Genomic DNA, 23,514 nt, shown 5'->3' with positions numbered 1-23,514 from the left:
ATCTCTATTTTAAAATACGGATTTACTAATTTACTCATCAATTTTATAATTTTTTAAAATAATTAAATTTAACGAATTTGTCATGACTTGAATAAAAATATCAAAGCTTATTTAACTGCGATGATTTATGATTCAGTCTATACGACTCTAGACCAGACTTTCTAAAATTTTGATTCAACAAACGACTCGCCCAGCCCAAACCCGATGGTTTTCCAACCATGCCCAAACCCAACGCAAACGAAGGAAAAAAAGGAAAGCGTGTCTCTCTCTCTCTCTCTCTCTCTCGCGTAGTCTTTACTCCTTATAGGCCACCGGGATATATCGCCTATGATACCGGGATACGCTTCATGAATCCGATATCTCAAATCTCCGCCGCTTCCAAGATTCTCTTCTATTCTATGTACTCATGAAAACTTTTCCCAAATGTAAATATCTTTTATCCACTTTGGCGAGATAATTGAGTCGGACGCGCCTGAGCTATCATACGCCAGTGTGTGAGCACTGACACATCCTTCTATAACCATAATTCCATACTCCCCCGTCCTTTTCTGCATGTCTCTCTTCTTCTTTTTCCCCAACTTCCCTTTTTGTGTTCTCTCTCTACTTTTCTCTCTAGTTGCCTCCTCTCTCTCTCTCTCTCTTTTCACACATAAACCCAGAGTCTCTGAGACTGATACTGAGACCAGGAGAGAATGAGATGATGGGGAAGTGAGAAATGGTACAGAAAGAAGAGGAAAGGTTAAGATGATGGAGTGGGAGAAACAAGAACAACAACAGCAGGAAAATGGAGGTGCCTTGTACGTTAAGGTCATGACAGATGAACAGATGGAACTTCTTCGACGCCAAATCTCTGTCTATGCCACCATTTGTGAGCAGCTTGTGGAGATGCATAAAGCCATTACTTCCCAACAAGATCTCGCAGGTTTCCCCTCTCTTTCTCTTCCTCTCTCATAGTGTGTAGTTTCTTTTACAGTTGTTGTAATTAAGGTGATGGATTTGATGTTCTTTATGGTGGATTTGTTATTGATTTATTTGACGAATTTCTGGTTTGTTTTTAATTTCATTTAATGGGTTTTTACTGACATTTCTTTCCTTTTTTCCCCATTCCGGTATTCTACTTGGGTGCTGCCCCTTTTATGGTTCTACATGTGTAATTCTGAGTTCTACGGTTACTTTTATTAGATTTTAAACTTCTCTTATGAATGGTGAGGGATTTGTTCAGCTTTTGTAAATTGTTGCTTAATAATCCAAAATAAAGTTTTGGGTATGAGTAAATATCTTACGCATCTTTCATAAAATAAAGTTTTTTTATGGGTCTTCTTTCTCTCATTGTTTTGGAATCCGAAATTTGAGTGAGGTTTGATGAACTGAACTGGAGTCGGGCATCTCCAGCTTCCCAGTTCTGGTTGTGGGCCTTAATTCATACTTTAAATTGTTTGTAATTTGAATTTATGATCATATAACGCTTGGGTAAGTGATTTTGGTTAAATTGGGTGGTGTGTTGTGTTGTGAGGAGGCCAGGAGGTTGAAATCTTTTTAAATTGTACAGTGTTTCAACTTTTTTTTCTTTCTTCTAATTCTTAACTGTTACTGGATTTTGTACCATCTTGGTCTTGTTGGTAATTTTGAAAGAAATGTTCTGAAGTCTCGATTTTCGTTGCTTTGTAAACCAACCTAAAATATGTGGTTTTAGGCTTTTGGTTTCAACCTCAAATTACTCCAAGACCACCAATAAAACGCTTGAAGCCATCTGAATTTTGGTTATTACATGATACTAGGGATTGAATGAACAAGTATCTGTCCTATTTATGGAAATTGAAGATGGATGTCACCTTGTCAGGTGTAACCATTTATATATTGTATTCAGGCAGGCCTGCTGATAGAATTTCGGATTTTGATATCAATTGGGATGGTTTAATTAACTTTTCTGTTCAGATCTTAATCGTAGAACATTATAACGGATCTTCCACATCCTTCAAATTCTATTATTTTTTCTGTTCCTTGAAACTTGCAGTGATCTGGGCTTGGCCGGAATTTGATTCAAAGTCATAGAAGTAATAAAATTTCAGCTCATAAGTTGAATAACACTGCCTTGTCTGGGAAATACTGTCCACATAGAGAGTACTCTGTAGCTTTCATTTAGTCTTTGCATAAATTTGGGAAGATATTAAATGTCTAAGAACATATGATATTTTACATAGAAAAGAAAATTTGCTGTGTCAATACTTTGATCAATTCTTGTGGGATGTTTTTGGGGAAATCGAGGAGAGTTCTTTGTTGTATTTCACTATTTCACCTGAGCTATTCAAAAATGCATACACAACATCATATAAGTTTTAGCAAAACGTGATTCTCATCACTCTCCTTGCCTATGTCAATACAATGAATCCACAATAAAGGCAGAAACCACAAGGCTAGGTGTAATGACATGGGAGTCCACATGAGAGACTAAGCAAGATTATACTAGGTCTCAGGGGACTAACTTCATAAATGACAATATCTTCTTACCTGGCCGTGACAATGAAAATGAGAAGTTAACTAGTTAGGTGTGGGAAGAAGTCTCAGTGGGACAAATGCATGATTTTGCTGCTCCTTGTTGCCTGCAGATGGCCCTTCATTTCATGCTCTTATCGAGTTAAAGATTAGATCCGATTGTCCCATAGTAAGATGTAGCTTCTGGTGCCACTGTGGCTGCATAGAAGATGGAAAGAAGAAAAGGTCTGTAGAATCTAATAGCTTTTAAACGAACTTCCAGTTACTGGGAAAAACAATTTCTACACCTTTTTTGGATGCCAATGAAGCCATTCAGGTTAATCTTGATGACAGTGTATCAATATTGCCTTCTGCAGTTCTGCTCGTCTCTCTCTCTCTCTCTCTCTCTCTCTCTCTCTTTCTCTCTCTGTGTGTGTATGTTCTCTTTTTTGGGTTCTTCCTCCCCCTCTTCCTTGTTTCCAGCTAATTCATGCATTTTTATTACTTTCTTTTGGACAGTATGGACAATAGGACTACTAAGTATCCTGATCTTTGGAGTTGATATGCATCGATTTATGACATTACTTTTGGCAAATTTCTTGGTAAAACTTCTGATGTAGTCTTCTTCTTTTGATGGGATGTGATGTTGGGGCCAAAAATTTATTTTCCCTTTGGCTTCGTTTGGTTGCAAGGGGAATTAAAGGGAAGGGAAGTGAAATTTTCATACTTGAAAAAGGAAGTTTTGTAATTATTACCCTATGTGAAAATATCACTAACTCCAAATCATTCCTCATATGGTTATTAAATTCCACTTTACTTTGCATCCAATTCCCTTTGGTTTAAAATGTAAAATAAAAATTACATGTAAAGTGTATCATTACTAAATATGGTAAGAAATTTAAGTAGTTTATACAATCACATGGGATAATGATTACAAAATTTTCTTTTTTAGTTTTGAAAAATTTCCCTTCCCTTCCCTTTAATTCCCCTTGCAATCAAACGTAACCTATGGTATTATAAGAAAGAAAGGGAAAGTTTTTGTTATGTACTACAGATTTTTAGTTGACTTGTGTATTGCAAAATTTTCCTTGTGGATATATAATACTGGTAAGAGCCAGTCAGCAGAATAAAATATTGAAATTCGGTTGTAAAAAGTTTCCTACTATCTAGATCCCTTTTACTTTCTAAATAGGAACACATGAATTCTTTAAATAGTTGTCTGATTGAAAGTTATTATCTGTAATATACATTACTTTTACTGGTACTGGATTCCAGTAGGAGGGCAAAAGGCTTAAATAGTTTCTCCTTTGGGAGATCTATTATTGATGTTTCAATCATCTGAAAAAAGAGACTGGCAAGAAGGAAGTACGAAAGGGAGAAAATGTATATATATATATATATATTTATTTATTTATTTATTTATTTGTGTGATATTTAGTGTGACTTCATTTTTTGCGTATAACAAAAAATTGTCCTTGCCTTCTTTAGGAATGAGGCTTGGAAATCTATACTGTGATCCCTTAATGTCGTCTTCTGGCCACAAAATCACTGCCAGACAGCGGTGGACCCCAACTCCACTGCAATTACAAATTCTCGAACGCATCTTTGATCAAGGCACAGGGACTCCAAGCAAGCAGAAGATCAAAGAGATAACTTCTGAGCTGACACAACATGGCCAAATTTCTGAAACAAATGTTTATAACTGGTTCCAGAACAGGCGGGCTCGATCAAAAAGGAAACAATTGGGACCAACAGCAAATAACCCAGAATCAGAAGTAGAGACAGAGGACGAGTCTCCAAAGGAAAAGAAAGCAAAACCTGAGGACATCCATTCACATGAGAACCCAAATCCAAGGGCTGAGGATACATCCTTCCAAAGTGCTGAGATAAGCTCCGAGCTTCATGCCTTTGATCCACAGCCCAACAAGGATGATTCAATGTTTCCGTCTGATGGTAGCTCAAAATCTCAAGGGAGTTTGGGCCACATATCTTTCTATGATAGTCTGCTAACGAATCCAAGTATGTATATACTTAACTTCTATTCTCTACATTAGATATCAAGTAACTTGAGCACTGCAATGTCCGTTAATGGCAGAGGACATCGACAGAATATTTAAAAATCATATAAATCAGACCAATGGTAGTGCCATATGAATAAAAGTTGAACTATGGTTGGTAATGACTTTGAAAATAGAATAAAGCAAAACTAGCATGAATGTATATCAAATCACTGCTACTTTACGTTTCAATTAAAATTTGTCATGAGGGGTGGTTAAGAATGATGGAAGAAGTTTAACAACCATGGAAGTTAAAGGGGTGTAGAAAGTGAAATATTGTCAGTGGAGTGCTTCATTTTTCTTGTTAGTATTTTTTGGTATTCAAGTCTTTTTTTTCCCTTGGGTCTTCTGTCCCATGGAGGAAAATGCCTACTGTTTATTTGGAACTTGTTCCATCTCTTCTAATATTGCTTTTTTTTTTTTTTTTTTTTGGCATCAATGCTTGCATGTTCTATCCGTGTGTCACTTGTTGTGTAGTTTCATTGACACTTTAGATCAAAATTGGACTGATCCGGCTTATTGACCCTTCTTTGGAAATCAACTCACCCAAAATTCACCTATATTGCCACTGCTATCTGATTCATGGTTTTGTCCCTTGTCAAAATCATCAAGGAGTGGATCCACAAATCAAGGGATGGATTAGCTTATCCAATCTTCATGACTTTTGGTAGTTTTCTCCTACGCAGACCCAATCCGTGAACAGGTTACGCAAGCATGCACCACAATGTGGGATTAGAAAGTTTAGCCTTTTTTCAGAGCAAGGACACATTTGTTTGTGCTTGTTATATGGATTGCAACAATTTTTCATTACTATTAATTTTCGAACTGGCCTTTCCCATTTTCTTATTACTTTAAATCGCTGAATGCAGGAATTGACCACCTGATGGGAAAAATGGAAATGCCAGGAGTCTTTAATCCTTATCGGCAGGGAGAAGACTACGACTTGATTGGATGATGCTCTCCTCATGTGGTGCTGTTTTGTCACGCAAGATTACACTGACTGGAATCCAAGGTGCTGATGGCATCTTGAGATTGATAGACTAGTTAATAGTTAGAGAGAAACAGTTTTTATTTATGAAAATATATAGATCACACATAACATAGTATAGTTTACAGTCATACACAGGTAAACTAGGTTTAGCAGGACTGTTAAAGAGTGAAATGCATGGCATATTAGATTCTCTAAGGACTGGGTGCCTTGGATCTTAGAAGTTTATTTATGGACATGGAAAGTATATATTTATATATATCCCCATTCTCTTGAACATGATAATTTGCTTTGCTGTGTTGTGCTTCTTGTTTTCTTTCTCATTAGTGATGCTTGGTTTGTTCTGGTCTTGTGGTAGATATGGATTCTAATTGTGTGCTTCGTGGTGTTTGGGGCATGTATGAAATGGAAACACATGCTGGAAGAGGGTTATAAAAAAGGATTGGGAGTGAAGCCAAAAAAGAACCCACCAAACACATACCAAAAATAGAAAACACATACCGAATTGGGTGTTTGGAGTGTTTGGTTTGTTCTACGTGGTCAATTTTGCATGCTTGGGTGATAAAAATAGTTGTTTTTATCGTCCGAGGATGCGAAATCGACTTGAAATGCATTCCAAGAACGCTTACCAAGCACAGCCATGCCATTCTACATCTTCTCTTGGTATTAGGTTTGAGTATCTGCAAGTTAGTTCAATCAAAATTCTCCATAACATTGACTCTTTACTCTTTTTTTACAAGTCCTTGGAGCCAAAGAGGGTTATGTTTAACGTGTGTTGGGAAGTGGACCTTTCTACCTCCTGTCTTGTTATTTTTCTTTCTTCCTCTCAGCTCCAGTGGCAGCTTGTTGACTGGTTCTTTCCGACAGTTTTCCCCTTCCTTCTTTTCATCTCCTTTGCTATCCTGTCTCCTTCGGCTACTTGAGCTCTGTGTTATAACATAACTTGATGTCCTTGTTGGTTAGGGCTTGGGGTGAGCAAGGTACTCAGATCTTGATTTGGGAGGGGGAGGGGATTACAGTTTTAGAAGGGTACCCGGGTTTGTTTGTTTGTCTTGTTAAGTCTGATCGGAAAGTTTTTCTGGCTTCCGGAGCTGCTGCTCCAACTATCGTTCTCCTTGATATGTAAAAGGTGATCAGAGGATTAATGTGTCTCATTGGCAATGGGTGTCCTCGGATAAGGGAGAATTTGGGGTTTCTTCAGAGCATTGTCTATCTCTGGAGGGGGCTTTGCCGGAAGCTTGTAGCAGGCAAGAGTTCCAACCACAGAAAGAGAAAAGGGTTGGAGCAGACCAAGCTCAAGTTTTAGAGAGGTTCAACTCGGGACGGATGCAACAGATATGTAGAAACTCGAACTTTCTATTTTTAGGGCTTTAGAATTTATGAGAACTCTCAAAAATTCAACCAAGCTCATCTTCAACATGTGAGGAACCTATTATTTATAGCTTAGGGTGTTACCCACATTCAAGGGAAGCATTACTAATCACAACTCTTAGAGAATACCTTTGCTCTAAGGGGATTAGTTGGTTTTGAGCTCTAGATGGATAGACTCCATCAAGCAACTTAGTAAGGGTTTGAGATGAAACCCAACACTTACTACAAATTTTGTCACGCGAGAAATAGAATCTGTTGGCACTCCTGTTTTGTGATTACTCTAAGAGAATTTGGGCAGCAGGGGGCACTAGGGTTAAGGATTGAGTACCTGCAGGTTCCCTCCTTATTTCATCTTATAAGAACTGAGTTTCAATCCATCATTTTTCAAGCATGATAAAATGTTTATCCTATCTAGAATAGCGGTTACTTTCTCTTTTTTCTTTGGTTGCATAGGAGCTCTTATCTTTCCAGGTTAAACATTCAAATCTATCTGTTCTGATGCATACCATATTTAGATGGATTTCAGACTTACAGATTTTCAAGCCTACTATCTGCTTACCTGAGATTTCTGACTTTAAGATGTTGTCCCTTAAAGACTACTTAGAGTTTATGCTCTAGGGATCATCCTATTATTCTTAGTGATGACAGTTTGGATCCCTTTTCAAGTGAGGCAGGGTGGGCGTCAGTTATTTTATTCAACCAACAATTTATTATGGCTGTTGTAGATTATGTTATTATAGGAACAACACAGGAGGACCTTTATCCGCTGCTGTGCAATGCAGCGCTGCTGTGCCATCGCAGTGTGGCCATGTGTGCACAGTGGGGCCCGCTGTGCACACATGGCCGCTGCTGCGCCACACGATTGCACAGCAGCGGATAAAAATTCCAACACAGGAAGCAGAAGCCATGGAGGGGGGCTGAAACAAGAACTGCAAGGTGTATAGGAGTTGGGATGGAAATAATTAGAAGCTTGGATAGATTGTAAGGAGCTAGTTGACTGGATCAGTATGGGACCGAAAAATCTAATTAGACATTGGAATTGTTTTCGTTACTGTATGATTTAAAATTGTAAATGATTTGTTTAAAACTTTTGAGTTTGTAATAATTCTTTAGAAGGATAGGTGCTAGTATCGGTTGTCCATCATCTGATGGTTAAGCTTAGGGGGAGATTTGTGGACAATCAGAATTTTGTTATCCTTTCTTAGTTTTAATTACATTGTCTTTGCATAAAAAAAAATGAATTGGGAGCATTAAACATGTTCAGTTTGTAATGTTTTTCTATAAATGTCTTTCCACTTTTCAATGTAATTATGGTGGATTGTTTTGTTTCATGGTTTTCTTCATAAAAAATTTTCTCTTTGTCACAATGGTCATATTCAACTTCTTCAGTTGAAATTTGAAAACATATCTCAAAATAAATAAGGGAAAAAGAACTCTGTCCGGGAGTGTGGCATATGCCAGCACTCCCATGTGTCTATCTCTCTCCTCCTTAAAAAAAAGGGGCAGAGCTGTCTTTTCATATGATGAGGAGAGAGATGGACTTATGGAAGTGCTAGCGCAGGCCACACTCCCCGATAGAAAACTCCTTCCCAATAAATAAATAGAGGAAAAATCTTGTTGTAAACAAAGTTGTTACACCCATGCCCAACTAGGCCTAATTTGAACCTAATTGTGAGTGACCTAACCACATTATTCCAACCTTTAATGCATGGTAGCATGATGGGCTTGGTGTACATTGAGTGCTCACTAATGTCCTTGAGAGGGGACATGAGTATTGTTTAAGGCCATGACTCATTTGGACTTGAAACAGGCCACAGACAGACCAAGCGGCAGATCACAGTGATCAACCGCTCAGATCTGTTGCCCCTCCTGCTGAACTGCTAGAAGGGGCTATTTTAGGTGGTGGGACCCATTATGCACTGAGGTACCCTCATCCTGGGGTAGCTCTATGTTGTGTAGGACACACTGCCTTCACAAACCTTATGGGGTCATGGTGGTGGGTCCACATAGCCCAAATAAGAGAATAATGTAGTTTTGGACTGAGAATCACTTTAATTATCCAAACAGACATTAGTTGCACCTGTCTATAAATAGACTTGAGCCCTGAAAACCCAATTTCTCACTCTCACATTACCAAATTCGTGGGAAAGAGGAGAAGAAGAGAAAGAAGGAAGGAGAAGGTAGAGGTGCAACTTGCAACCCCTCTAGTGACCTAGTTCACTAAGGTTTATCCATTTTCTCCCTTGTCTCTCAATTCTTTCATTAATTGATCTTAGATTGGGGATTTTCTTTGGGGTATTGATTGGGAAACCTAATCCACACTCGTGGATAATCTAATTGGCAATCTAAATAGAGTTCTAGACTCCATTTCAGACTCTCTACCTCAATGTGCGTAAAACCCCAACATCCATTTGGGGATTTTTTTTAATTATCAAAACTTGGGTTTTTAAGCTAGGAACCATGACTTGATCCCTCACCCATGTATTGGAGGTGTTAATTGGGTGCAATAGGGTCAAATGAGTGAGAATGGTGAGCGTCGAAGTATATTGGAGCTTGGGCAAGCCTGGACTCAAGCCCTTGCTGAAATACAACATTTATGGGCTTGAGCGGCTGATCCAAGCAACAGATCAACATCAGCGCTCTATCAGCAGGCTGAATCTGCTATGCTCGGCTGCAATAGCCGCTTGTCCACTAACCCCTCACTCCCCATCTACCGCTTGGTGCAAACCAACAGCTATGGGAAGGGTATTTTAGGGAGGTTATGTATGGGTTATGTACAACTAATTACACATCTATAGTTTGACATTTAGGTCAAATACAAACCTCCTATGAGGACATACATATACGCACGGGTCACGAAGTGCGAGATTAAATCGCCAAGTCTCAAAGACTAGGTGAGTGGGTTAGATTGACTTAATTTGAGAAGTGTTTCTATGCATGTGAAACCTTGTGTGATGCATCTCATGCATTTCTAGTTGATGTATGCCCAACCCTTACTATGTATGCTTAGTTAATGTCATTCACTATGGTTGCTTTAGTATAATACTGTCTTAACTCTCATTATGCTTTACCAAAAAAAAAAACTCTCATTATGCTTGTGTTAGATTAATGTTGTCATAACTCTCATTATGCTTGTTCAACATGTATGATTGTTTAGATTTTGATAAGTATACTTTGAATTGCTTATGCTATGATGGATGTGAATGATGTTTGGGAAATGGGATCTGGTAGTCGAGGGTAATGTCGGGCTCGTGATTGCCATACTTTAGCTAGTTACATTGCATTCTAGGCTAGGCTTGGAAACGGGTTGCGGTGTGACCAAGGGATAATTCCGATACCGTATTCACCGTACGAATTGTTTTAAATTGATAATTGCTGCGTTAGAAATACTTGCTTGCATTAGACTTGAAAACGGATTGCAGTGTGGCCGATGGAGGATTCCGGTGCCGTATTCGTCGTACTCTTAGTATGTATATGTATATGTTAGAGGAGACGAGAGGATGGTGTGGCTGATGGATGATTCTGGTACCATGATCTCGATCTCAATATATATGTACACATGTGACTCATGTCATATAGATTTATGCTGGTTAATTAGGATGCCAGTATTACGACCCTTTGCTAACAGGGGAATAAGTGTTGGACAACCCATAATGGTAGGCTTGATAAGATTTTCCAAGATACCATTTTCACGGTACGATGTGATTATTGCCGGAGGCAGACCGAGTTCGGGTGACCAATGGAAATTTCAGGACCGAACACCAGGATGGGATTGTTGGGACTTGCTGGGTGACCCATGACGCATTTGGGGACTGGCAGGCCCCATTCGCAACTAGGGTTTGATATCGCTATGTGACAGATGGTGATTTTGGCACCAGGGATACTACCTAATGTGCTGTAGTAGTACTTTACCCCCAGACTTAGAATTTGTTGCTTAGGTAGAAAATTGAAATGAACTCATTCATGCATTCATGCGTATTGCACTCATGGACTATATGTGTATGCTTGCATGTTCTAATTCTCTCACTGGGCTTAGTGAAGCTCATACCATGTGATGCCATTTTTTTTAGATTGTGATGCAGGTGGGCGTCGATGGACATCGATGATGTTTTCGATGCAGTTGAGTATGGTGATGACTGGTGGACTCCAAAGTCCGAGGGACATGGAGCTGACTGTGGCTGTGATGATTGTGGTTATGGAGCACAGTGATTGAGGACGGGGTCCACATGACACTTTTGATTTATATTTTAGTTTTGTTGTACTTGGTGAGTATGGCCTCAACTTTTACTTTAAAGTACTCTCTTTTGATGTAAATATTTGTAGATATTTAGTATATATGTCATGATGAGAATAATGGTTGTTTTTAACGGATAATCTACACATGATTACTTATATGAATTACAATTTAGCTTCCACTCTCTGATTTATACTGTTATATTCTATCTTCTGCTGCTCTAATTTATGATTAAGTGATTGTGGACTGTGAGGGCTAGCTATTGCTTCTGTGATCCTGGTGGTTGATAGGGTGTATGTGTACATCTTAGTCACACTACCTTAGTAATAGGGAGTGGGGTGTAACAAAAGTTGTTAAAAAAAAATCGCAAACCTTACTCTCTTTTTTCCCCTTTTAGGATGTAAGTGTACATCCTAGTCACATTTCTTTTTTCAATGAAGCTAAATCTTGTCATTTCACATAAACAATGACAACTCTCAACTTATTTAAAAAATCCATTTTTACCATTAACTTTAATGACTTTTGGGAATCAAACAAGGGGCAATCAAAAGAATGTTACAACTTCTCATTTCGCTACATTGGTGAAGATAAGATGCACCCATAAATAAATTGGTAAAATGTCCAAAGTTTTGGTCGTAAAGAAACGTAGAATGATCCTTAGAAATCATTGGAAAAGGTGAGCCCCTGGGCCTCTTATGACCAGGGTTTCTAGATGGGTATGTCTGAAGAGATTCTCCAGATGGGCACATAGTTTTATGTGGCATGTTGGTTGGAGCTAGAGATGTAAATAGATCGAATACAGATCGGATATTAATCGGATGTGATCGGATCCGGATATTTCATTACCGAATACAAATATCCCTAAACGGATATGGATGCGAACCGAATTCAGATTTTCGATAATCCGTTTACATCCTTGATTTGTGTAACCCATACCTTCCTCCCCCAGCAAATACGATTCACTCTAAATCCATGTCTGTTAGTTGTCATAGTCTCATGATTCTCATTTCCTCATTCTTTAGAATTTGTTGAATCGTCAAAAACCCTCAAGATCATTAATTATTTAATTTTTTTTACTTGGATATTTATTCGGATCGAACAATTTTTTTTCCAGATTATTCAAATTTTTTATGGATATCTCTAAACGGATACTGATGCCCCTAAACGAATACAAATGCGAACCGAATTCGGATTTACGAATATCCATTTACATCCCTAATTGGAGCTTGTACAAATGTATATTACAAGATTTCTTGTTCACATGTTGAGTTTGACCTCAATCATAGTTGTCTATATGTCAATTTTTAGGCAGAGCTGTCCAAGTGACAAAACAAAGTACTGAAAAACTCACATGTTACTTGGGATAGGAAAAAAAATAATGAAAATTACAAGATTAAATTTTGGGGTGAGTGGTCGCGGTACGTACGTGTGAAATAGGTTTGCGAGACGTTCTTCTCTAGTGATCATTGATTTCACAAAGTAAAATCTGAGTCGTTGAATATCTTCCCCCAGTTCAACCGAAAACCGGCTGTCATCTTGACAGCAGGTCATTATTTGAAATCCCTATCAACGGCTATCACGCTGAATCCCGCGGACGTCTCTGCTTTTCCGGAATCTTTAGGAGAGTGGGACGTCTCTTCTTTATCTCTCTATTTTTGCGATCTCCATTTCTCTTACTCACAAACCAACACTCGCCTCTATGACCTTGTTTACCTCCTCCGCCTTTGATTTCATCGATTATTTCTCTTTTTTCTCTTGCTCTTTAGTTCTGAATTTGTTTCCGGGTTCCTCTGTCTGTCATTTTCTCATGTTCTCTTATCAAAGAAGAAGAAATCCTTTCAGAGTTTGATAGAATTGAGGAACAAACACATTTTGATTCGACTCACTTCATTTTTTCTCAGTAGGGACTGGTTGGAGCGGTGCTTGGACACCCAACTCACGACTCTACTACCCAAATAAGTAAGTCTGTCTCCTTAATTCTTGATGCTCTGTATTCCTATATAACTCATGACTCTACTAACCAAATAAGTAAGTCTGTCTTATTTTTTTCATATGCCATGCTATTCTTTCTAGGTTTTTCATAGTGTATGGATGTTTGTTCTCATCCCATGTGCTTACTAATGTAATGAAATTCAGAGCCTATTGATATATGATCTTAGAGCTCTACATTGATTTCACTTTTTGGGTTTTTACCCTCTCATTACATAAGCAATTGAAGAAACTGGTATTTCCCTTTCCCCCCCCCCCCCCCCAAAAAAAAAAAAAAAAACTGAAATAAATCCTATTTATAAATGATCTTACTCTTCCCTAAATTGGGTTTGGTTGTAAAGAGAATCCGAGAGAACATGTAAAAGTAGAACTGTAGGCAAGGAGAATGTGTAACAGTAGAAATTCCGTGATATGTAAGAAAATAATATATTTACCTTGATGTTTAGTTGTGGTAAGAAAGTGCAAGAAAATGAGTGAAATTCCCATCTATTTTTATAAACAATCAACTGATTAGTCAGATTTGGCCACATCTTTGTTTGGGAGAATGAGAAGGTGGGTGGAAAAAGCATTACTATCACATTCTCACACAATCAAATAGCAAGAAAGTGTGGGAGAGTGATAAAAACTTAAAAGGTTAACTTTTCACACACTCTTCACACTATCTGGATAACCAAGCACAGCCAAGTTACCTTAGCAATGTGGGGGGATGGAGGGGGAAAGAGAATATTAAACTATTTCTTCTTAGCTCTTGCATTTTTTGCTACCTGGATTCTGTTACAAGACATACTATTTTAACCACCACTGCTGAAGGTCAATTCCTTTTCATGGGTTCTCTTGTTTTATGTCACCTTTGCTTTACACACCAACCGTCTATTGTCAATAATATTCTTTCCACCAAGCTGAACTCCTTATTAATGCTCTGGATACAATAATGTCTTTAAATCTCCTTGTTCACCCTCTCCACCCTATGGTTATGAACTGCTTTTCCAATAGAATTCTAGGTAAATACTAGCAACAAAAAAAAAAGCAGAATATACTTATGTGGTTAGGGATTGATTCATTGCTTACTTGCCGATAAAATGTGAAACAGTTGCTTCAGAAACCACATATAACCTATACCAGAAATTGTTTCAACACCTTAAAAGGAAAATGCTGATAATGTATTATGTTTATCAATTGAATGACTCACGTCACAACTATCTGGAAAGGAGAAACATTGTGCCAAGCATAACTCTCTGTATTAGATTCATGAAACCTCACAAAAATTACGAACTGTAAAGTAAATCCTACAATTAGAGATGGAGCATCTTGACAGAACAGAATTCAACCAAGTGGTGCAATATTGGAAAGCCAAACACTTTAGAAAATTAAGAGAAACCATCTATTCATAAAGATGGGTTAATTGCTATCTGATTTGAGATGATAATTTCTTCTTTCATTAAAAATTAGTCTTGTCCACTCCTTTTTAATTAGTTATTATTTAGAAAAAGATAAAATACCCAGAACCAGGGTTCATTGGTCATCCCATACTTATCTTGAAAAGAACAAGAAGGATAGAAGTAAAGTTGGAGATGAACCCATCTGATTCTGATGCTGATAAAAAAAGAGCATACCCAATGCACGTGGCTCCTGTCGCTGTGGGGTCTGGGGAGGGTCATAATGTACGCAGTATTACCTCAATTCACGGAGAGGCTGTTCCTTGACTCCAACCCGCAACCACTAGGTCGCAATGGAGTAACTTTACCATTGCGCTAATGAACCCATCTGATGCTGATGCTGATGCTGGTACTGATCATATGCAAAAACGTGTCAGTCCAATTGTTACATGAGAATTGTTAGCAATTAGAAACAAAAAAAGATTTCATATTTTATGGCCTTTTTCTTTCCTTTTTTTTTTTTTTTTTATCTCCCGTCATGAAAAAAGAATGATCTTGTGCTAGATCACTATGATCATTTACCCACACTCATGGTAGCATTATTCGTGAACCATAAAAATGGTTTCTGGTTTGGCAGCATAGAAATTACAATCTATGCTGCTAGGCATATGATGTGTATCTTATACATCTTTATTTAGATTAACTGATGATTGAAATCTGTTAACTGGGACCAGGAAAAAAGTCAATCTAAGCTTGGAAGACCCTTTCCATTCCGTAGGTTACCAATGATGTGTTTGATGTTTGAGGCTTATTCCTTATAAATAATGCCTCTGACAGTATTTGGTGTTGACTTCAAATGTTTAGTTTTTACCCTAATGTGATCACTCTTGCCTTGTAGGGAAGTTTATGATTTATTAATTGTTGGGGCTTTTCCTATTGTTGTAACCAATCTATTTGATCTAACAAGGTTGTAAGTGCGTTATATATGATTTTCCTTTACATTAGTGTGACTATATGTACTATTGAATCCTTGAGTCATCTTTAATTTGTAGGATAGTGTAATATAACTCCTTTTTTTTTTTTTTTTTGAGAAAATGGAAAATAATTGGTTAGATGACCAGTCACTCTTAACGGGTCAACTTCCCTTACAGGGTAGTAATATGCATGTTTCAGATGCATGTGCTGCATTTATTGGTTCCGAAAACAATGCAAGGGAGCATAATACAACTAAAGAGACTGATGCAATTAATGATGGGAGGGAGAATGATAGCACATCCAACGAAGAAGAAAATGATGTGCATGAGGATAGTAGCAGCCCTGAAGATGAAGAAAATAATTCTTATCAAAGTGATGAGAATGAGGATAGCAATACATCTTCTAGCTTTAATGTTGAGGAGGTTACCGAGAAGCAAGCCATCAATTTGTGCTTGGAAGGCGATGACAACATCTCATAATTTAGATTTTCCACTCGTGAATTGGAACCATCTGTTGGCATGGAATTCAAGACCGAGGATGATGCATATAACCATTATAACAACTATGCAAAGGAGATGGGTTTTTCAGTCCGAAAATATAGGGTAGAGCGCTCAAGAGTTGATAAATGTACCCTTGCTAGATCATTTGTTTGTGCAAACCAAGGTGAAAAATGGTGTAATGACAAACGGCGAAGGGGAATGAATTACATGCCTCGTGCATCAAAGAAAACCAATTGTGGAGCTGTAATGAGAATCAAGTCTAGGAACGGGAAATGGACGGTAGATCTTTGGGAAAAGGAGCATAACCATCCAATGGTAGATCCAAATGATTTTTTTAGACTTCAGTCAAACCAGAAAGCTAATAGTGGTACAATTCAACTGATGGAACGACTGCAAAAGTGTGGGATTAGGCAATCCCAAATAATGATAATTTTAAAAGATTTTATTGGTGGAGAACAACATGTTGGTTTAACTGAAGATAGTTACAGGAATTTGATTAGGTCTAAGCGTAGGAAGTCTATAGGGATTGACTGTCAACAAACAATCAATTATTTACACAATAAGTAAGCTTCAGAGGCAGGGTTCTTTTATGCAATCTATGTTAATGAGGAGCAATAATTCACTGGGATTTTTTGGATAGATAGTCGTGCACGAGAACAATATAAGAAGTTTGGTGATATAATTGTGTTTAACACAACTTACAAAAAAAAATAAGTACAAGTTTCCATTTGCCCCTTTTACTGGTGTTAATCATCATATGCATTGTATATTGTTTAGTTGTGGCTTGATAGGCGATAAAACGATGGAATCATTTATGTGGCTTTTTCAGACATAGCTTCAAGCAATACACAATATCCATCCAAAGACAATTTTGACCGATGAGGACCCAGGAATAATGAGAGCTATTCAGCATGTATTTCCATATACTGTACATCGATTTTGTGGATGGTATTTAGAGAAGCACAAGATCAATCACATAAGGCCATTATACAAAAGATATCCAGATTTGAAAACAATATATAAAAGTTGCATTAATGATTCAAAAATACCATCTAAGTTTGAGGAGAGATGGGCTAGTATGATACAGAGGTATAATTTGAGGAGCATAAATGGTTGAGTAGGCAATACAAAATACGAAAGCATTGGGTGCCATGCTACTATGCTGACACTTCTTTTGCCAGTATGAGCACTACACAAAGAGGGGAGTCAATGAACAAATACTTTAAAGGTTTCTTCACACCATCCACCCCAATTAATGAATTTGTAACATAATATGAAGAGGCTATTAAGAAAAGACGTGAAAAAAAAGCGAAGGCAGATGTTGATTGCATCACTTCAACACCTTCTTGTCGTATAACCCACAAAGTTGAGGAGCAAGCCACAAATGTTTATACAACAAACGTGTTCAAAGTTTTCACGGAAGAGTGGTATCCATGCTTTGAAGGTCAGGCAGTGTGATTGAAAATTCCCAGTTAAGAGGTACAAGGTGTTTTCGAGAGACGAGGATCGAGAGATTAACGTGACCTATGTGCTTGACAACTAAGAGGTTGAAATTACTACCTATAGTAGTAAGTTGTTCGAGCAGAAAGGTTTACTTTGCAGGCACATATTTAAAGTGTACGTGATAACAGATAGATCCCAAATTCCCCAACACTATGTTCTGCCTAGATGGTCTAAAGCTGCCCTATATGATAGCAGTGATAGTGGACATGCTGAGGGCTCATTTGAAGAACAACCCCAACAGCCTGTGTGGAAACTTCATGACATTGCTAACCGGATAGCCATTGAAGGATCTCTTTCCCAAGAGAGGTTTGATGTTGCACTTAAAGCTTTGAGTGGACTTCTAGAGGAGGTGTTGAAATTGGAATCAGTTCTTAGCACTTTTACTACCAATTTGGGATTACAAAGGGGCATTGGCATTCCTTTGAACCAAGACTGTCCTCGTGTCATGGCTCCAAAGTGCTCTTCAATGAAAGGGAGACCTAGTAAATCCCATATTACGTCAGCCATAGAGAATATCACCAACAGAAGGGCTTATTATTGCTCAGGTTGCAATGGTATAAGACACAACGTGGCGTCATATCCTATGGTGAGGGTCTTTATCTTTATTCTTTCCATGTTATTATTAATTAATTATAGTAGTTTTTCAATTTATTTTTTATCACTAACATTGAAAAAAATATTTCTCACAATCTGTTAGGTTAATGCACGTAAGGTAGATGCAAATATCCAGCTACTCGATCAATCGATGCAAATAGATTTGAACAGTAATACTTTATTTTCGTATAACAATTTTTTTATAATTGTATTAATACGTCATATCTTAATAGCCTAACAAGCCATTGATTTTTGTGCAGATTCTCCCAGTAATGAATGGTACCACTCGAGTCCACCTGCATCGATCACAAAGGTATTTTATGTATGCACCTCCACAGGTTGTTGATTCAGCTATATTTGCTGATATGTGTAGTTTTTAGATAAGTTTGGGAGGTACTTTCTCGACTTACTTTCTCCTACTTGTTCCTTAATGAAGAGGGATATTCTTCTCATACAGTGTTCCCAACATTCATTTGGTGCATCTCTGTTTCAATTTTGTTTCTAGCTTTCTGCATTACAAAAATTCCTTTTAGTGTCACATGGGTTTCAAGTATAAAAATTTTAGATGCTGCTTCCTTGTTTCCTCAACATTCATTACTGCCTTGTGGTCATGATATGAGGGTGCATGACTTGAGTGATATGCTATGCTGCATTAGATGTTAGAATTTGCATGTTTATGGTTTCAACTTTTGTTTCTTTACAGGCAGCATGTGATGATACAACTGAGAAAATGGAAAGGATTTTTGTTCTCCAGTTGTTAGGTTCTGCTATTGTCAATAATAGCAAGGAGGTTCAGATTATTTTCATTTGTAAGAATTTCAATTATTTTTTATTTGGTGGAACAGATTACTTACTTAAAAAAAATTTATTTGGTTACTGTAAAACTTCTGTTTTATTCTGATTTAGATACTTAGTGCTGCTTACTTATTTTAGCAGCTTAAAGATATGGTATGGTGGTGTAGATTCTTATGAAAAAACATGTTTTGCTTTTGTATGATGATATGTACATTGAATAGCTTGGTTTTTTAGCATCGTTTCTGACTCCTCTGGGAGGTAGGTGTGCATACCACCGACAACACTGTAAAAACTGAAACAAACAAAAAGAATGGACACAAAGAAGGTGGAATTGAATTCACTAGAAGATGGATTTAGTTTACCTTGTTAGACATCCACATACTCAACTTGTGGCTTGCTGAAATTGAAAACAAGATGGAGAAGAAAGGGGGAAGAGGGGACCACCCAGCCCTATGGGAGGCTTCACCACCATAGGGCTTGACTTCACCACCTAAGGTTGCTGTTGATTCACCACATTCTTAACCTTTGCTCCACAGGAGAGGTTGTTTCCAAGTTTTGAACCGGCAACCAAAAGGTTGTAGAAGCACAGTCTTCTCTTGTGTTTAAAAAATTACAAGCATGTAGTACAAAAATAGTAAGTTGCTGTAAACTAGCAACTCCCTATAAGTTCTAGTTGCTGTAACACAAACAAGAAAGAGACAAACACAAAAGAAAAACTACTAAGTTGCTAATGACTTAGCAACTATATATATTACATAAATAAAAACTATAACAAAGAAATGAAAGCAAAATGTACTTATCCCCCTTTACATTTTCCATTACTTTCACTTGATCACCTAGTGTTAATACTAAAAAAATCTTAACATTATCCAAAGCAGAGAGAGCTAATCTGTCACAGATAAAAAAGGAATATCTCCACTGGCATCAGCAACAACAACTCCAAATACTATAGCTAAGGCAAGCAAAACTAAAAAGAAAGGAAAGATATACCATTACAAGGTTAAATGAATATTCAGATTTATATTACATTTAGATAATTTTACATAACTTATATGAGGTTGAAGTTTGTTCAGTAGAGCCTGTCTACTGTCTACAGTAGGGGCATTCGATGGGGACTTTTGCCTTAAAAATTGGTACCAGTTGAAGAAGGTCAAGGGAGTTCTAATATAGGCATGGTGTGTGGTTGTCTAAAACCACTTGAGCTCAAACATGCCTTCACATTAGATTAGCCATGAACCTAGCCAAATCACTTATAGATTGAGTAACTGACTAGACTAAGCTGACCCATGTGCCTCACTGCCACCAAGCATGTTGGTGAATTGTGCTTGTTAGCTGGTCAAAAAGGGCTTTGGACTTCCTCGCTACAACCAAGCATGTTAGGGAATTGTGCTTGTTAATGTAGAGCTTTGTTTGCCTTTCTGTTTTGTCAAGTGCAACGGAAGCTTTGGGAGATTGACTTGTTTCCAATAGAAATCAGCTATCAAAGCTAACCATGTAGTGGACAAAACATTCCAAAACCAAGAAAAACAAAACAAAGGCACAAATCACCCTGCCAACCCTCTCCCCTCCCTCCAATCCAAAAAAAAAAAAATAATAATCTGTATATGTTCCCATCATTATTATAGATAACAACAGTAACAACAACTACAACAATAACAAAGATAACACAGTAAATAAATTAAACTAAATGGATCATTCAAACTTCAAATTCTTTGATCTTCCCAATTTACATCCGGACAACTTCAACATTAGGTCTAAATTAAGATTAAATCAAATACATGATAAATGTACTAAGGAAAAGCAAAATTAAAAACTCTAAATAAACTAAATAACTATCCCTATATTCATAGCCATTCACATGCTACATTTTTTCTATTTTGACTGCCCGTAGCCCATTGAATTCAACATTCTCCTCTTTCATCTTTATTTTTCGTTCACCCTCACTGTCGAAATTATCATTGTCATCAACTATTAAAATTGAATTTCTTTGAGAATCACCGACTCTACCCAAACTGTCATTGTCATCAACTAAGATTGGGTTTTGAGGAGAGTCACCGACTCTACTTAAAATAAAATCTGCTGCATTCGATGGAGCATTCGAAGGAGAAGCATCCTGCCACCTCTTGTAATCAGCCAAGAGTTGCTTGAGACTTTTTTTCTTCTTCTTCCCCCCTGTTGTTGGACAACGAATACCATTCACTCCTGCCATTCTTCGATCAATCAAATCTACAAATGCAATATATTTTACAAAATTAAATTCATTCTTGGAGTAAAATAAAAACTGAAATAACACAATTTACCTATCAAACGATCTAGTAATGATTTATAAAATGAAACAAAGATAAACTGTCAAATAAAAACTAAAATAACACAATTTACCTATCAAACGATCTAGTAACGATTTGTAAAACAAAACAAAGTAACAATTTATAAACTGAAACAAAGATAAACTATCAAATAAAAACTGAAATAACACAATTTACCTATCAAACGATCTAGTAACGATTTGTAAAATGAAACGAAGATAAGCTATCAAACAACCTAGTAAAGATTTATAAAATGGAACAAAGATTCTGTCCTATAATGAAAGAGATTTGTAGTGGTGGTGGGAACCATGATCCCCTCTCACTCGCTAGAATCCAGATAATGCCACGTTTTGTTGTACTTATGCTCTTTCTATGACTTCCTTTTTCCCACTCCTTATCTCCATCTCCTCATAGAGTCTCGATCCTCTCCAACCACATGTAACAAGATTTATTTCTGTGAATTTGATAGAAAACGTGGCATAAGAAGGTAGTTGGAGAGGATCTAAACTCCTCTTCTCTCTTCTCTCTCTTCTCTCTCTATACTCCCATGATAGAAAATGTGGTATAAGAAGAAGGTACTTGGAGAGAAATCCTCTTCAATGTCGTTGGATAAGATCCTCTCTCTCTATACTCCCATTCCAATTACAGAATACAAACAACAACCATAACCTTATCCCAACTAAATGGGGTCGGCTACATAGATCTGATAGATGTTATGACAGTAATGGAAGTAAGAGAAATAAAAGGAGTAAAAGGGAATTAGAAGAAAATAAGTAAGGATGTACGTCGAAGCAGTAGTCAAAGCAGCATACTGGGAACAATCCTCTATAAGGGGTCAGCTACACGGGTCTTTGTCCTCCAAACAACTCTATTTGCGGTCATAGTAGGATCGAGCCCTACCATAAGCATATCCTTTCTTACCACTTCTCCAATAGTCATTTTAGGTCTACCCCTACCTCTTTTAGCTCCGTCAAGCTAGATCTGGTCACTCTTCCTTACTGATGCATCCATAGGTCTCCGTTGGACATAGTCATACCACCACAATCGGCTCTCACAGAGCTTGTCCTGTATTGATGCAACTCCCAAATCGGTTCTAATACAATCATTCCTTATTCTATCTCTTCTGGTCTTGCCGCACATCCACCTCAACATCCTCATCTCCGCTACACTTATCTTGTCTATATTACTCTTCTTTACTGCCCAACATTTCGCCCCATAAATCATAGCTGGTCTTATTACTATCTTATAGAATTTCCCCTTAAGCTTAATGGGCATTCGTTTGTCACATAACACTCCCGATGCCCCTCTCCACTTCATCCACCCTACTTTAATTCTATGGGACACATCATCCTCTATATCCCCCCTCTTTGTTAATGATTGACCCCAGATATAAAAAGCATTCACTTTGTGATATCTCCTGCTCCTCAAGTTTCACCACTTCATCACCTCTCCTGTTTTGACTAAAGTTACACATCATATATTCTATCTTTGTTCTGCTTAACTTAAAACCTCTTGATTCCAAGCTTGATCTCCAAACCACCAGTTTTGCATTATTAATCCCTTCCACTGTCTCCTCGATTAAAACAATATCATCAGCAAATAGCATACACCAAGGAACCTCATCTTGGATGTGTCTGGTTAAATCATCAATGATGAGTACAAACAAATAAGGGCTTAGAGCTAATCCTTGGTGTAACCCAATTGTAATTGGGAATTCACTACTTTGATCCTCTGCAGTTCGGACACTCGTCACCACGCCCTCATACATGTCCTTAATTATACCCACATAATTACTTGAGCTCCTTCTTTTGCTTAGGACATGCCAAATGAGCTCTCTAGGGACTCTATCATAGGCCTTTTCTAGGTCGATAAAGATCATATGGAGGTTCCTTTTGTGAGCTCTAAAAATTTTCGTAAGTCTCCTAAGAAGGTAAATAGCTTCTGTCGTGGATCTCCCTGGCATAAAACCAAATTGGTTCTTTGATATATCAGTTTCTCTTCTTAAGTATGCTTCAATGATTTTTTCCCATAGCTTCATGGTATGACTCATTAGTTTTATGCCTCTATAGTTATTGCAGTTCTAGATATCACATTTATTCTTATAAATCGGAACTACAGTGCTTCTCCTCCAATCATTTGATATTTTCTTTGTACTCAAAATCTTGTTAAACAGCTTGGTTATCCAAGATACCCCCCGTACTCCTAAGCTCTTCCACAGCTCAATTGGAATCTCATCCGGTCTCGGGGTTTTACCTACCTTCATCTTTCGTAGGGCCTCTTTAACTTCTACTTCGTCAACTCGTTGTAGATGACCATAATGTGGGTTGGCTTCAAGACTATTCCTCTCCACATTC

General features: G+C 37.6%; 1 protein-coding gene across 1 annotated transcript; it reads left to right on the top strand.

The window, feature by feature from the left end:
* The first annotated feature begins 690 nt into the window (after positions 1-690).
* Positions 691-5,808, top strand: LOC122662573 (WUSCHEL-related homeobox 8-like). Its single transcript, XM_043858239.1, has 3 exons — positions 691-922; positions 3,961-4,491; positions 5,399-5,808. Exons 1-3 carry the CDS (start codon positions 745-747, stop codon positions 5,482-5,484), a joined length of 795 nt encoding a protein of 264 aa, XP_043714174.1. The 5' UTR covers positions 691-744; the 3' UTR covers positions 5,485-5,808.
* The last annotated feature ends 17,706 nt before the right edge of the window (positions 5,809-23,514 follow it).

The sequence above is a fragment of the Telopea speciosissima genome, chromosome 5 (assembly GCF_018873765.1).
Source record: "Telopea speciosissima isolate NSW1024214 ecotype Mountain lineage chromosome 5, Tspe_v1, whole genome shotgun sequence".
NCBI classification, from domain to species: Eukaryota; Viridiplantae; Streptophyta; class Magnoliopsida; order Proteales; family Proteaceae; genus Telopea; species Telopea speciosissima.
Note: the sequence above shows the minus strand (reverse complement) of the source record. Positions and strands in the feature narration are given on the sequence as shown.

Coding starts and splice junctions, on each gene's coding strand:
- LOC122662573 (XM_043858239.1), top strand. CDS start 745: ATGATGGAGTGGGAGAAACAAGAACAACAACAGCAGGAAAATGGAGGT. Junction 923..3,960: donor TTCCCAACAAGATCTCGCAG/GTTTCCCCTCTC, acceptor TGCCTTCTTTAG/GAATGAGGCTTGGAAATCTA. Junction 4,492..5,398: donor TAGTCTGCTAACGAATCCAA/GTATGTATATAC, acceptor CGCTGAATGCAG/GAATTGACCACCTGATGGGA.